Here is a 12,036-nt window from a genome sequence, read left to right as displayed (position 1 = left end):
AAAGGTAGAAGGAAACTGAACAAAAGTTTAAAATAATAATTTAACAAGTTAATGAACCATATAACGTACAAGCACATTTGCAGTTATAAAAGGTACGTACTTTATGATACTGGCTGTATTGTTATAAAAGTGTCTGTACTTTATAAAAGTATAATTTAAAAGAATTGTCTTGCACCAATATGTGCAGTATGTATTCCACATCTTCAGTAGAAGCATCAATTACTACATTATACCAGCTTTGAACAATACCACTCCTTAAGCCAGCTTTAGTTATTGATCTAATTTTTATAGGGACTTCTATAGGCAATATCAGTCTGAATGAAGTACAAAGTATCATATAATAAGCCAGTATAAGGCTGAGTCCCCGCTGGCGCTAAGCTCCGCTCTTGCTTAGAGGGCGCTCGAAGCATGAGTGCCGGGTGTCCTGCATTTACGCGCAGGGGGGGGCATTGCGGGTAGTTGAGCGCGCTGGAAAGTTAGATTTTTTTGTTTACCTAAGCACCGAGCGCGGGTGAGCATGTGTGCCCACGCACGTGTGCGCGCACACAGTGTGAGCAGGGACTTATATATATCTATATATGTAAGTAACCACCGCAAGTGCTGCCCGCTCAGCGCTCTCAGTGCTAGCGGGGACGCAGACTAACCAACAGCCCACACTGAGGAGCCCATTAAGGTCGAAACGGATGTCTGTGAGTGGTTTTACTGGCTATGCATCTTAACCCAGGCTGTGCTCCAAGCTGTGAAATGCAGCAAGCTTAAGCTTATAGGGGACCATGTTAAATGGTTTTGAAACAAAAGGAGGCACTGTGTGCTCATTTGCATGTCATTTCCCAGAATCCCTTGCTGCAGTGGAAGCGATGTGTGCTGGGTGATAATGGGGAAAGGCAGGGTTGCAGACCTGTCTAAGACATGCAAATGAGCATACAGTAATATTTCCATTTGCTACATATATATATATATAATTTTTTTTCTTCTTTTATTATTTGAGGTCATGGGCATTGGTAAATACAAAAATACATTTGAATACTTTATTAAACGCTTGTCCTTGTCCTTGTCCCTTGAAAAAGGTCCTGTCTTTAGGACCGAAACGTCGGTGACTGTGCCTGCTGTTTAATAAAAAAAATTGACATTACTAAGAGTGCTGCCTCTTCTCTACTTCGTGGTCCTGGATTCCCTGGTCTGCCTGGTAAGGAGCCTGGATTCCCCGGTCTGCCTGGTAAGGAGCTATATATATTTGAGGTCATGGGCATTGGTATATACAAAAATACATTTGAATACTTTATTAAACGCTTGTCCTTTAAGCTTATTTTATCCTCATTTTCAACTAATACTGTAGTTAAAAAATCCAATGTAGTCGAATTGTAACCCTTCATTGTACTGAGGAGTAACACTATCAATTTAAATAGACAGGGAATTAAATAGACACATAAAGAGTAAGCAGAGTAGCAGACGACCTTAAAATGCGAATTTTAATCCCGTTATCAATAACCAAGAGGGCACATTAGGCAGATGGACAAGTTAGCCAGTCTTTTTCTCTAAATGAACAAAAAAATTCAGAACCATGTATGTGCTGCTCTATATTATTCCAGGGTATTCATTACATTGATTGTTCCAGTGGGATGTGTAAATTAATTCACAATATCCCTGACTTGTGCGAGTCCAACATACTAAGTTGCCAGAAAACCGAACGCATGCGTATGTATAGAGGGTTTCTGTGTGGGTGTGTGTGTGTGTGTGTGTGTGTGTGTGAGGGTTTCTGTGGAGGGGAGGGGGGTGTGTGTGTGTGTGTGTGTGTGTGTGTGTGTGTGTGTGTGTGTGTGTATATTTACAAATTATTCGATTATGCTTCAAGCGCAGCCGCTCTCTCTTCTCTGTCTTCAAAGGCCAAGTGAGAACTTGGGAGCTGAGTCTTATTTCCCCTTGCATTGCAGATAAGGATAGAGGGAGGAGCTAGTTGCCTCTAGCTCTCTCCGTTTCTGCCTCTCTCCCTGCCTTTGATGGTACAGTTATCTCCTCTCTCTCTCTCTCTCTTGCTCTCTCTTTCTCTCCCCCCCCCCCCCCCCCCCGTTTTTTTCTAGGTGAACCATTTGGAGGCAGCGTGCTGCCTGTCTGTCTGCTGCTGCTGGAGGTAGCACGGAGCTATCTCTTATCCAACACTACTTCTCACCAGGCATCTCTCAAACATTTCTGCAGACCTGCGTTTTCCCATTCAGAAGCATCCAACAACAATCCCTCCACCTGTTTAAGGACAACCCGTTCACCCTTAGTCTGGCTCTTTTCAGCAAACCCACAACAGCCCCTGTGCATCCAGATCTAAAAAAAATAGGGGGGGGAAGCGGTCCTTCAGCTGCTGGGAATACATCTGCCAGCTCCTTGCACGGAGGACAAGTTCACTTTTTATGTTCCTGGGGCTTTTTAAAAATATATATATATATATATATATCTGCTGGATCGTGTGTATTTTCATGAGGATTCACCATCCCTGTGACATAGAATAGGCATGAAGCTCAGGGCAAATACTACTACTACTACTCGTGTGTGTGTGTTTATGCCTATTAATCTGTAAAAGGGTTTCCGTGAGATTGATCTGCACTGGGATCGTCAAGGATTTACAGTGCTGTCTGCTTTCTGCAGCTTCATGGGCGATTGTCTGCGGTGCAAGTGAGTTCATCTTGCTGCTCAGCTTCGGATGCTCAGTGGATATTTATTAACAGCCTGGAATCAACTATTTGCTTCTTCTTTTTTGTTTGTTTTTGGGTCAAGGTCCGTTAGCCCCCAGATCATCCCCTTATTTGCTATATCCCCCCAATCTCTCCCCCCTCCTTTTTTTTTCTTCTTCACCGTAAAGGCACCGGGATTAAAACTCTTCTGAAATACCTCCAACTCTTTCGGACCCCCTTCTTTGCTTCCCATGAAGATTTGATTTGTTACCCAGAGAAGAAGAAGATGGACGTTTTGCATGCAGTGATCTTCTGTATGTCCGTCTGGTGGACTGTATCCTGGGGTAGAAGTAGAGCAGACTCAATCATCCACATCGGTAAGATTTCCTCTACCCTTTACTTTTACAGCGTATAGATTGCACAGCTATTGTAATACTCTGCTGTTACTATGATTGCACATTTTTATTTTTTATTTTACCTCTCCAGCCCATCTGCTCTTTTAATCCAATGCTAATGCTTCACTCCCCCCTCCACCCCCGTGTAATTTCGTATTATTTCGTGTGCTAATTTTATAGATCAAGTTGCATTTTTCTAGAGTTGATATACTGTACATCATCACATTGCAGACTCGCAAGACCGATAGTACATTATATGTACACCCAAAAAGAAAAGCAACACGATACTTAAATCTAGAAATCATACAGGTGGTTTTGTATTTTGAGCTGACAGTCATTTCAAAAGAATATAACGTTTGAATGCCTGAGATATGTAATCTATAGTACTGATTTTGTTTTAATCAGTGTGTGTTGTGTGGTGTGGTGTGTGTGTGTGTGTGTGTGTGTGTGTGTGTGTGTGTGTGTGTGTGTGTGTGTGTGTGTGTGTGTGTGTGTGTGTGTGTGTGTGTGTGTGTGTGTGTGTGTGTGTGTGTGTGTGTGTGTGTGTGTGTGTGTGTGTGTGTATATGATTTAATGAAAGACTAGTGGGCATTTTCCATCTTTCCCGCAACAGATTGCCTTTAGAGTTGTTTTATAGCAGCTGTGATTGAGTGAGGTGCTGATTCTCTTCCTACTGGGCGAGCTGCTGCTTTACATCCTCCCGTCTAGCCGGGGTCGTATGGATGGATTTCGGAGTCAGTGCAGCCGTCCTAGAGAGCTGCACGAAGGCAGGGTGCTCTCACAAAAGGCTGCATTCATGTGCCCGGGCTCCAGTGCTCAGCCTTTGTGGGAAGCAAACACTTGCAGACAGTCACAGATACAAAAAAAAAAAATCATCCCTGCAGCAGGAGATGTGTGTGGATTTTCTGTAAGAGGTGGGGAAACAGCGAGTGGCCCAAAGCTTGTGGCCCCACCTATTGGCAGCATGGTTGCAGTGGCGATGGTTCTCATGTGTATATATTTGCATATATCAATCACATATATATTGTGTAACACGTATAATCTATATGTAATCACAGTCGTGTGTGTGTGTGTGTGTGTGTGTGTGTGTGTGTGTGTGTGTGTGTGTACATATACATATACATATACATATACATATACATATACATATACATATACATATATATATATATATATATATATATATATATATATATATATATATATATATATAAATATATTAGACTCACGGTTACACTCACTGTTACATTGCCTTACAGTGTAAGACATTTCCATTTGTATATATATATGACACATACCATACACATGTGGGTAAATGCACACACACAATATACAGTGTGTGTGTGTGTGTGGTGTGTGTGTGTGTGTGTGTGTGTGTGTGTGTGTATGTATGTATGTATGTATATATGTATATATATATATATATATATATATATTTATATTAGACTCACGGTTACACTCACTGTTACATTGCCTTACAGTGTAAGATATTTCCATTTGTACATTTTCCTCTTTATTGCCCTTTATTGGCAATGGAATGTAGTTATTATGTTACCAGAAGGCTGGGGAGAGAATGATACAGAATAATGTTTTCCAAAAGATAAACTGGGCTGGTTTCTCTATACCAGCACAGCCGGGGTAGTCATCTACAATCCAAACACGCAGGGCCCCTCTGGGAGGGAGTGTACTGGTTTACACCAACTGAAGTGCACAAGGATTCGCCTCCTCCACCCCCTCGTTTTTAGGTGGCATGTTTCCTTCATCAGGAGATGGACCCTTTGCTTTTAATTTTTTTTCAAAGCCCCTCATCTGATCTTGCAGCTTCCCCCCCGTCCACCAAATTAAGAACGACCTGAAGTAGAATTTTCTTACACATTAAGTTCTGATCATGTTTGTTTAAAGTCAGATTATAGGAGTCATCAATCCACATTTAGGTAACCTGAAGTAACGAGATGACGAGGCAGTAGTAATGTGGTATTGTATAATAACTTTTGACATAAACTATGGTTGAATCTGATAGCTTCGTTAATGAAAGCACTCAAATTGCATTATAGAGCCCTGACACACATTTACACGATTTGTGAGTATGTGTGTGTGTGTGTGTGTGTGTTTATATAACACATTTTGCAGAAAGCAGAATTGAAATCTGTATTAACAAATGCTATCACCTAACCTATTGCTTGGTACTCAGGGATCTAGTGCAGTTACTGTATAATAAGTCACTAGCATTTGGCTCATTGCCAAGTTATTATTAAACGCACAGTCCTGAGGCTGTCAGTCCCCGTAGGTACAGAAGTTTATAGGGGTCATTACTAATGGGTATCCTTGACTGGATCATTAAATATTTTTCTGATCATGGTTCAGGGTCAAATATTATGTCTGTGTTTAAGAAAGCCAAGAGATGTATTAATTTGTTTCATGCAGAAAATTACAATGCAATGGTGTATGTGTTTATGACAAGAAAAGCAAGACAGTGGGGAGATAGTAAAACATAGTGAAGGCAATAATACTGTATCATTGGTTATAATGTGGTGTGGCTTGTACAGTCTTAAATCTAGTACTGTATATACAAATAAGTTACAGTATATGTTTATGAGCAGTTGCTAATATAACGCAACAGAGACAATTGCACAGAATTAAGTTGTGTAAAATCTTCACATACCTCAAACAATATACAAATACATTTTAGCTGTAATAATTTACAAAATTGATTTATTACATTTTGAATAATGTCCCTGATTTTTAATTAAATGTTCTTAACGTTATTGATGTGTGAGTGAAGAAGAAATAAATACAGTAGTTTTTTTCTTTGAAAATAAGGTAAAATATATTTTTCCTTTCATGAGTTCACCCACCAAAGTCTTTTGGATGGATATGCCTTCATTTTCCTCCTGAGAAATTAGCTAACATTAATGCAATTTTATAATCACAGTCAAAAAAATATACTATGGCAATGAAGTACAGCAGCTTATTAATTTTTATGATGGAATTGGCTACATGTGACCACACATGAATTCATCCTAGTGAGAGAGAAAAAAATCCAACTTAGCTGCTTCTCAGACAATTCATTTAACTTGAAACACAATTAGTGCATTTGACAAGGGGATTAGCTATTTTTATAGAGTACTTTATGTTGCCATGAAACAGGTGAATTAGTAATTGTTGCACACAGTACATAATCATTTATAATTAGACCAGTGACAATGACCAACCTCAAATATAGTATTTTTGCATATGTTTAGTTGAAAGTTTTGAACTAGAAATCTTTAATGAGAACAAGTAATTAGTTAGCATTCCCAATGTCCTTACATATTTGAATATATTCATTCACAAGCATTTTATATGTAATTAAATTAACTGTGACTAAATTTCACCTAAGCTTGTAGAAATTGTCAACAGTCATGGAATACAGTAGATGGCATTATACTGCAAACCTGAGTGCTTGTTGAAAGATGTGTAAAGTTCTTGTACTGCATGTGGTTTCTTCTAATACTACTAATTGTGACATACAACATATAGTATGTTATTATAACATTTATTCATGAGAATTAATAGTGTACTGCTAAGCTGTAATTTTGTTAATTTTATCATTTCTATACTTGAATGGTTAATACATATAGACTAAAATAATTATTTCAATTTATTTGAGGATATATTTTAAGGAAGCTCATTAGATCACTACAAGACTTGTTGAGTTGCATTAAAATAGCATGATTGATGATTTTAAAGTACTTGCCTTTAATTGGAATATAGAGGAACTTTTATATGCTTTTTATAGCTCTTAACCTCTTCACAACTGTGGGGTTAGAGGATGAGTGCATTACATTCCAAAATGGGCCTTTCAAGTAGTGAGTTTGATTAATTATTTAAATATCATATAACACATTTTTCCTCTTTTATTTATTGGGATACAATATGCAAAGCATATATAATGTATCCCATCTCTAACAAATAGTTCACATCTAAAATATATTCATGCATGATACTGCTTTAACAAACAGGTGCTCTTTTAGGAGCATTGTATTGAGGAGTCCTGTGAAAATGTTGAAATTAATTACTTCCATTGTAAATTTCATTGCTCCTGTGAAAGAAGGGGTTTGAAAGAAGGGGTTTGTGACACTAAAACTGTGCAGTTCTGTATTATGTTTCTTCTTTGAGCCCAATGCATTGATTGAGTAATTTCATCAGACTCACATTACTTGATTGCTTAGAAGTTTCCTAATGATCTGTATGCTGTAGGAAGAACAGGCAAGCCGTGAGTGGAATGGCAATGGTTCTATTTTATGAGGCCATTCAAAAAGTCCCTCTGATTTATGTAGCACGAAAGCCTCAAAGTCTATGAGATTAGCCACGCTGCTTCCTATTTTCTTCATATATCAGTACTCTCACAGTCTCTTTACTCATTATATACAACTGGTGTTTTGCATACTGCTTTAATTAAATAGGGATTTGGTGGCATTTCAGTCATCTTTAATGGCTGTTCGCATATAGAACTCTTCTCAGTGTTTTGTAATGTGCCCAGTTTTTTTTGTAAGGTAGATGTCATTCAGTACATCATACACAATAATTGTTGGACATGTTATTCTAGCTGATGGTAATACAACCATTTTGTACCAATGTGTGTACTTTGTAAATCGACCAACTGAATGTTTAGTGCCATCTTACTTGTAAACTCGCTCAACTGTAATATAGTATTGAAAAGTTGAGGGCAAGCAAGAAAAAAGATTGCTTGTGGTAAAAGTAATATAAATCCCTAAAAATGTTGGTTTATTGTCAAGAATTGTTAACTTATTTTTCTTATGTTTTGCTGTATGATGAACCTGATTTAAAATGGTAAACAAAATCCCCACTAGCGAATGGGATTTTGTTCTTTGACAAATCGGAGGCAGTGTTTTTTGCACCTGTTTTAACATCAGGAGACTTTTATCTGATGGTATTCAATCCATTATCAAACACTCTGCATTTCCTATAAGTTGTCATGTCTGAGGGACACTTGTAAGATTGTCTTAGTTAGAGGATTGATTGAGTTGTACTTTCACAGCAGATACAGTACTACATACTGTATTTGTACATTTTTTATGTACTGTTATTTAACTTCAACTTTTGGAATGTTGTTATCTACAGGCATACCCCGCATTAGCGTACGCAATGGGACCGAAGCATGTATGTAAAGTGAAAATGTACTTAAAATGAAGCACTACCTTTTCCCCACTTATCGATGCATGTACTGTACTGCAATCGTCATATACGTGCATAACTGATGTAAATAACACATTTGTAACAGGCTCTATAGTCTCCACGCTTGTGCACAGCTTCGGTACAGGTAGGGAGCTGGTATTGCTGTTCAGGACGTGACGACAGGCGCATGCGTGAGATGCAGTTTGCCTATTGGGCGATATGTACTTAATCGCGACTGTACTTAAAGTGAGTGTCCTTAAACCGGGGTATGCCTGTATATTAGACTGTGCTGGCAGGTGGAGGGCATACATTAAACAATAGACAATTCAAAATACATTTTCCAGTTTTTGATGGCTATTTCAAACTGCTTCTGGTAGGCTGAACTGTTTGCTTTGATTGACAACTGGTTATTTCATGGCTTGTCCAAATGATAAGCCTTTATGTAATGAAGGTTACCACTAGCTACATTATTTACAGTATTTCGTAATTAGGACTGGTGCTAAGCCATACGGCACCTTATGTCCTATTAATGAAAAGTACCTTATGGCTTGATGCTGCTTAGTAAATTTGAAATACATTTTTGTAGCACCCCTTAGGAGTGCTCACCATTATTTCTTGCACACCGGAATAAATAAAAAGCATGGCATGTATTGTATCTGCTGAACTGGGCAATCCTCATGCAGCTGCTGTATTTTTTTAATTTGCTTAGTAAATGTTACCCTCAATATTTTATAAATTACACCCTGAATAACCATACAATCCTATTGACAACTCTATTGAACAAGGTTTAAACAGCTGACAAAGAGAAAATAGGACATACAGGCCCATATTTATAAACAGTGCTATGCCATTAGACACCTTCTAGTTCTGGAAAACATAAAACATCTTCTGTTCTATTTGCATGGCTGGACTTGTCTTGCCGTGCCAGAAGGTGTGTTATGGAGTGGTAGCACTTGGTAAATATGGCCCGCAATGCTTTAACAACTTAGTTTCAGCTTCAACATGTGTGAAAATCTATAGAACATGTCAATAAATCAATATAAAACTTGAATGTTTTTCTCTTGAAAACAATGTAAGCCATATATCCTAATTCCAGGAGTACAATTTACATATTTTATCTTTGGAATGATTGCATTCAATTGTGTTAGATCAAGAGTATTTCACATTTGTATCACTGTCTGATACCAATTAGTAACATAAGTAAATTTAAAATAGAGCAAATTGGTTTCTACTCTTCGTTGATCATTCTTCTTAGTTGTCACTGTGAATTGAGACCATCTTCTTGCATAATTCTGCAATTTATGTGATATATTGTAAATTTTTGTCAGGGGTAAGACATGACATTTAGAACAATATGTCTCTCTACAACTAATTACATTGTTTAATAATAATTACTCCCCTGAGACTTGTTTAAAATATAGCCTACTGTAAATTGCAGGTGCACATCATAGAGATTTGAGTCATTTTTTATTTATTTCATATAAAGTTTTGAAACAAGCTTTAGATTTCACCGGTACATTGGCAGTAATATAATATTCGTAAATCCATTGTTAAGAAACCATTTTTATTTTTGTGTCTGACTAAATGAAACTATGGTTCAGGAAGTATGTATTTTTAGACTGCTAGGAATCGGGAAATAAAATTAGGAGATGATCTTCCCAAAGGATTATTCGTAAATTCATTATTTTATTAGAAAACCTCAACTTAATAGGATTTATTTATGGTTAACGCCCAATAGGCAAACATACCTTCTTGTTTACAAAGTAATTTATAAGAAAATTCCCTATATATTGTTTTTATCTGTATGATGTTGCATTGTACTGTATTTTCAGTTTACCTTAATGGAATCAAAGGGTTGAATCACTAAACTCTGATAATGGGTATCTGAACTCAATTTGCCTTCCCTACCATTAACTTTAATGGCAGTTAACACAAATCGAGCTCTGATATCTTTGTGAATCCCCAATTGAATAATGGGTTTGAATTGAATGGCAATGATAATGTAGTGCAACATCCTCTAGTGAGCATGAACAGCTGTATCCAGCTACACACCTGTTTACAACAGCAATCATGTGATGTGTGTTCCTCTTATTAATTAGTGGTATATAAGGTGTGATAAATTGGGATTTTTCTTAAAAATATAAGTTGCAAAATAAGAATTTGTGCAAGAAATCTAGTGACTTCACACTCAATAAAGATAAAAGTAAAAAATGCAGCGTAAAAAACACTTTAAAATAACAATTTCCGTCATTCTTCTCAAATCAGTAATTTTCAACCTTAGGGGAGCAGAGGGATTTGTGGCTAGAAAAAAATATTAAAAACACAATATGGTGTAGTGTGTCTAACAAATCTGTGTTCTCTCCTCAGACTCCCCTGTTCTTCTCCTTGGGGACTTCAATTGCCACATTGATGACCCCTCTGTCTCTTGGGTTTCCCGCTTTCTTTCTCTTACCTCTTCTTTTGGCCTTCAACAGTGGACTGCAGCCAGCACCCACAAGGATGGCCACTACTTAGACCTGGTTTTCACTAAAAACTTCTCTCTCTCTGATTTCTCCATTTCCCCTTTTCCTCTCTCTGACCATCATCTCATCTCATTCTCTTTATCTCGCTTCTCCCCTTCTCCACCTCCATCTACCGCCCGGTTCTGCAGAAACCTGCGCTCTATTCACTTACCTGACTTTGAGTCCACTTTAAACTCCTCCCTCTCCTCTCTCAGCTCTGCTACAGACCCTGACAACCTGGTCAGAAAGTACAACTCTGTCTTGTCCTCATCTCTTGATCTACATGCCCCGCTTTCTCTCTGCCGCCCTCGCCCTTCTAACCCTAGACCCTGGCTAAATTCCCACACGCGCATGCTGCATTCCTCCACTCGTTCCTCTGAACGCCTCTGGAGGAAGTCTCACACTCTCGCAGACTTCCTTCACTACAAATTTATGCTATCCTGTTTCAACTCTGCCCTCTCGCAAGCTAAACAAGCCTACTTTTCTGCACTAATCAACATGCACAAGTCTAACCCACGCCGACTGTTCTCTGTCTTTGATACTCTACTCAAACCACCCTCAGCTGCCTCTCCTTCCTCCATCTCCGCTCAGGACTTTGCTGACTATTTTAAGGAAAAGGTGGAATCCATACGGCAGAACATCCCCTCTGTTTCTTCCCCCCATCCTACACCTCTTCCTAACTCTCCTCCTGCCTTCCTTGAGTCTTTTTCCACTGTCTCAGAGGAGGATGTGTCGCTGTTGATCTCCTCTTCTCCCTCTACCACTTGCCCTCTTGACCCCATTCCCTCCCATCTCCTAAAACCTCTAGCTCCTACTATAATCCCTACGCTTACACACATTTTTAACTCCTCCCTCTGCTCTGGAACCTTTCCATCCTCCTTCAAACATGCAACAGTCATACCATTACTCAAAAACAGCAAGCTTGACCCTACCTGTCTTTCTAACTATCGACCTGTCTCCCTCCTGCCTTTTGCCTCTAAACTACTTGAACGTCTTGTATTCTCTCGCTTGCTCCATTTTCTCAACACCTATTCTCTCCTAGACACACTACAATCTGGCTTCCGCACTGCTCACTCCACCGAAACAGCCCTCACCAAAATAACTGACGACCTCCATGCTGCCAAAGACAGAGGTCATTACACTCTGCTCATATTACTCGACCTCTCTGCAGCATTTGACACCGTGGACCACCCTCTTCTCCTCCACATTCTCCATACTCTAGGTATTCGGAACAAAGCTCTATCCTGGATCTCATCCTACCTCTCCCATCGTACTTTTAGTGTCTCTTCTGCTAACACCTCC

The 12,036-nt window shown here is 38.8% G+C and overlaps 1 protein-coding gene across 1 annotated transcript in view; it reads left to right on the top strand.

Annotated features, from left to right (window-relative positions):
• The first annotated feature begins 2,072 nt into the window (after window positions 1-2,072).
• The window catches only part of GRID2 (glutamate ionotropic receptor delta type subunit 2), a 1,372,533-nt gene continuing 1,362,569 nt past the window's right edge, over window positions 2,073-12,036 (top strand). Inside the window, exon 1 of the mRNA XM_075609971.1 lies at window positions 2,073-3,037. Coding sequence (XP_075466086.1) covers window positions 2,947-3,037 — 91 coding nt within the window. The 5' untranslated portion in view covers window positions 2,073-2,946. The remainder of the gene's footprint in view (window positions 3,038-12,036) is intronic.

The sequence above is a fragment of the Ascaphus truei genome, chromosome 1, assembly GCF_040206685.1.
Source record: "Ascaphus truei isolate aAscTru1 chromosome 1, aAscTru1.hap1, whole genome shotgun sequence".
In the NCBI taxonomy this organism is placed as follows: Eukaryota; Metazoa; Chordata; class Amphibia; order Anura; family Ascaphidae; genus Ascaphus; species Ascaphus truei.
The sequence above is the reverse complement of the archived record's forward strand: the minus strand, read 5'-3'. Positions and strand labels throughout refer to the sequence as shown.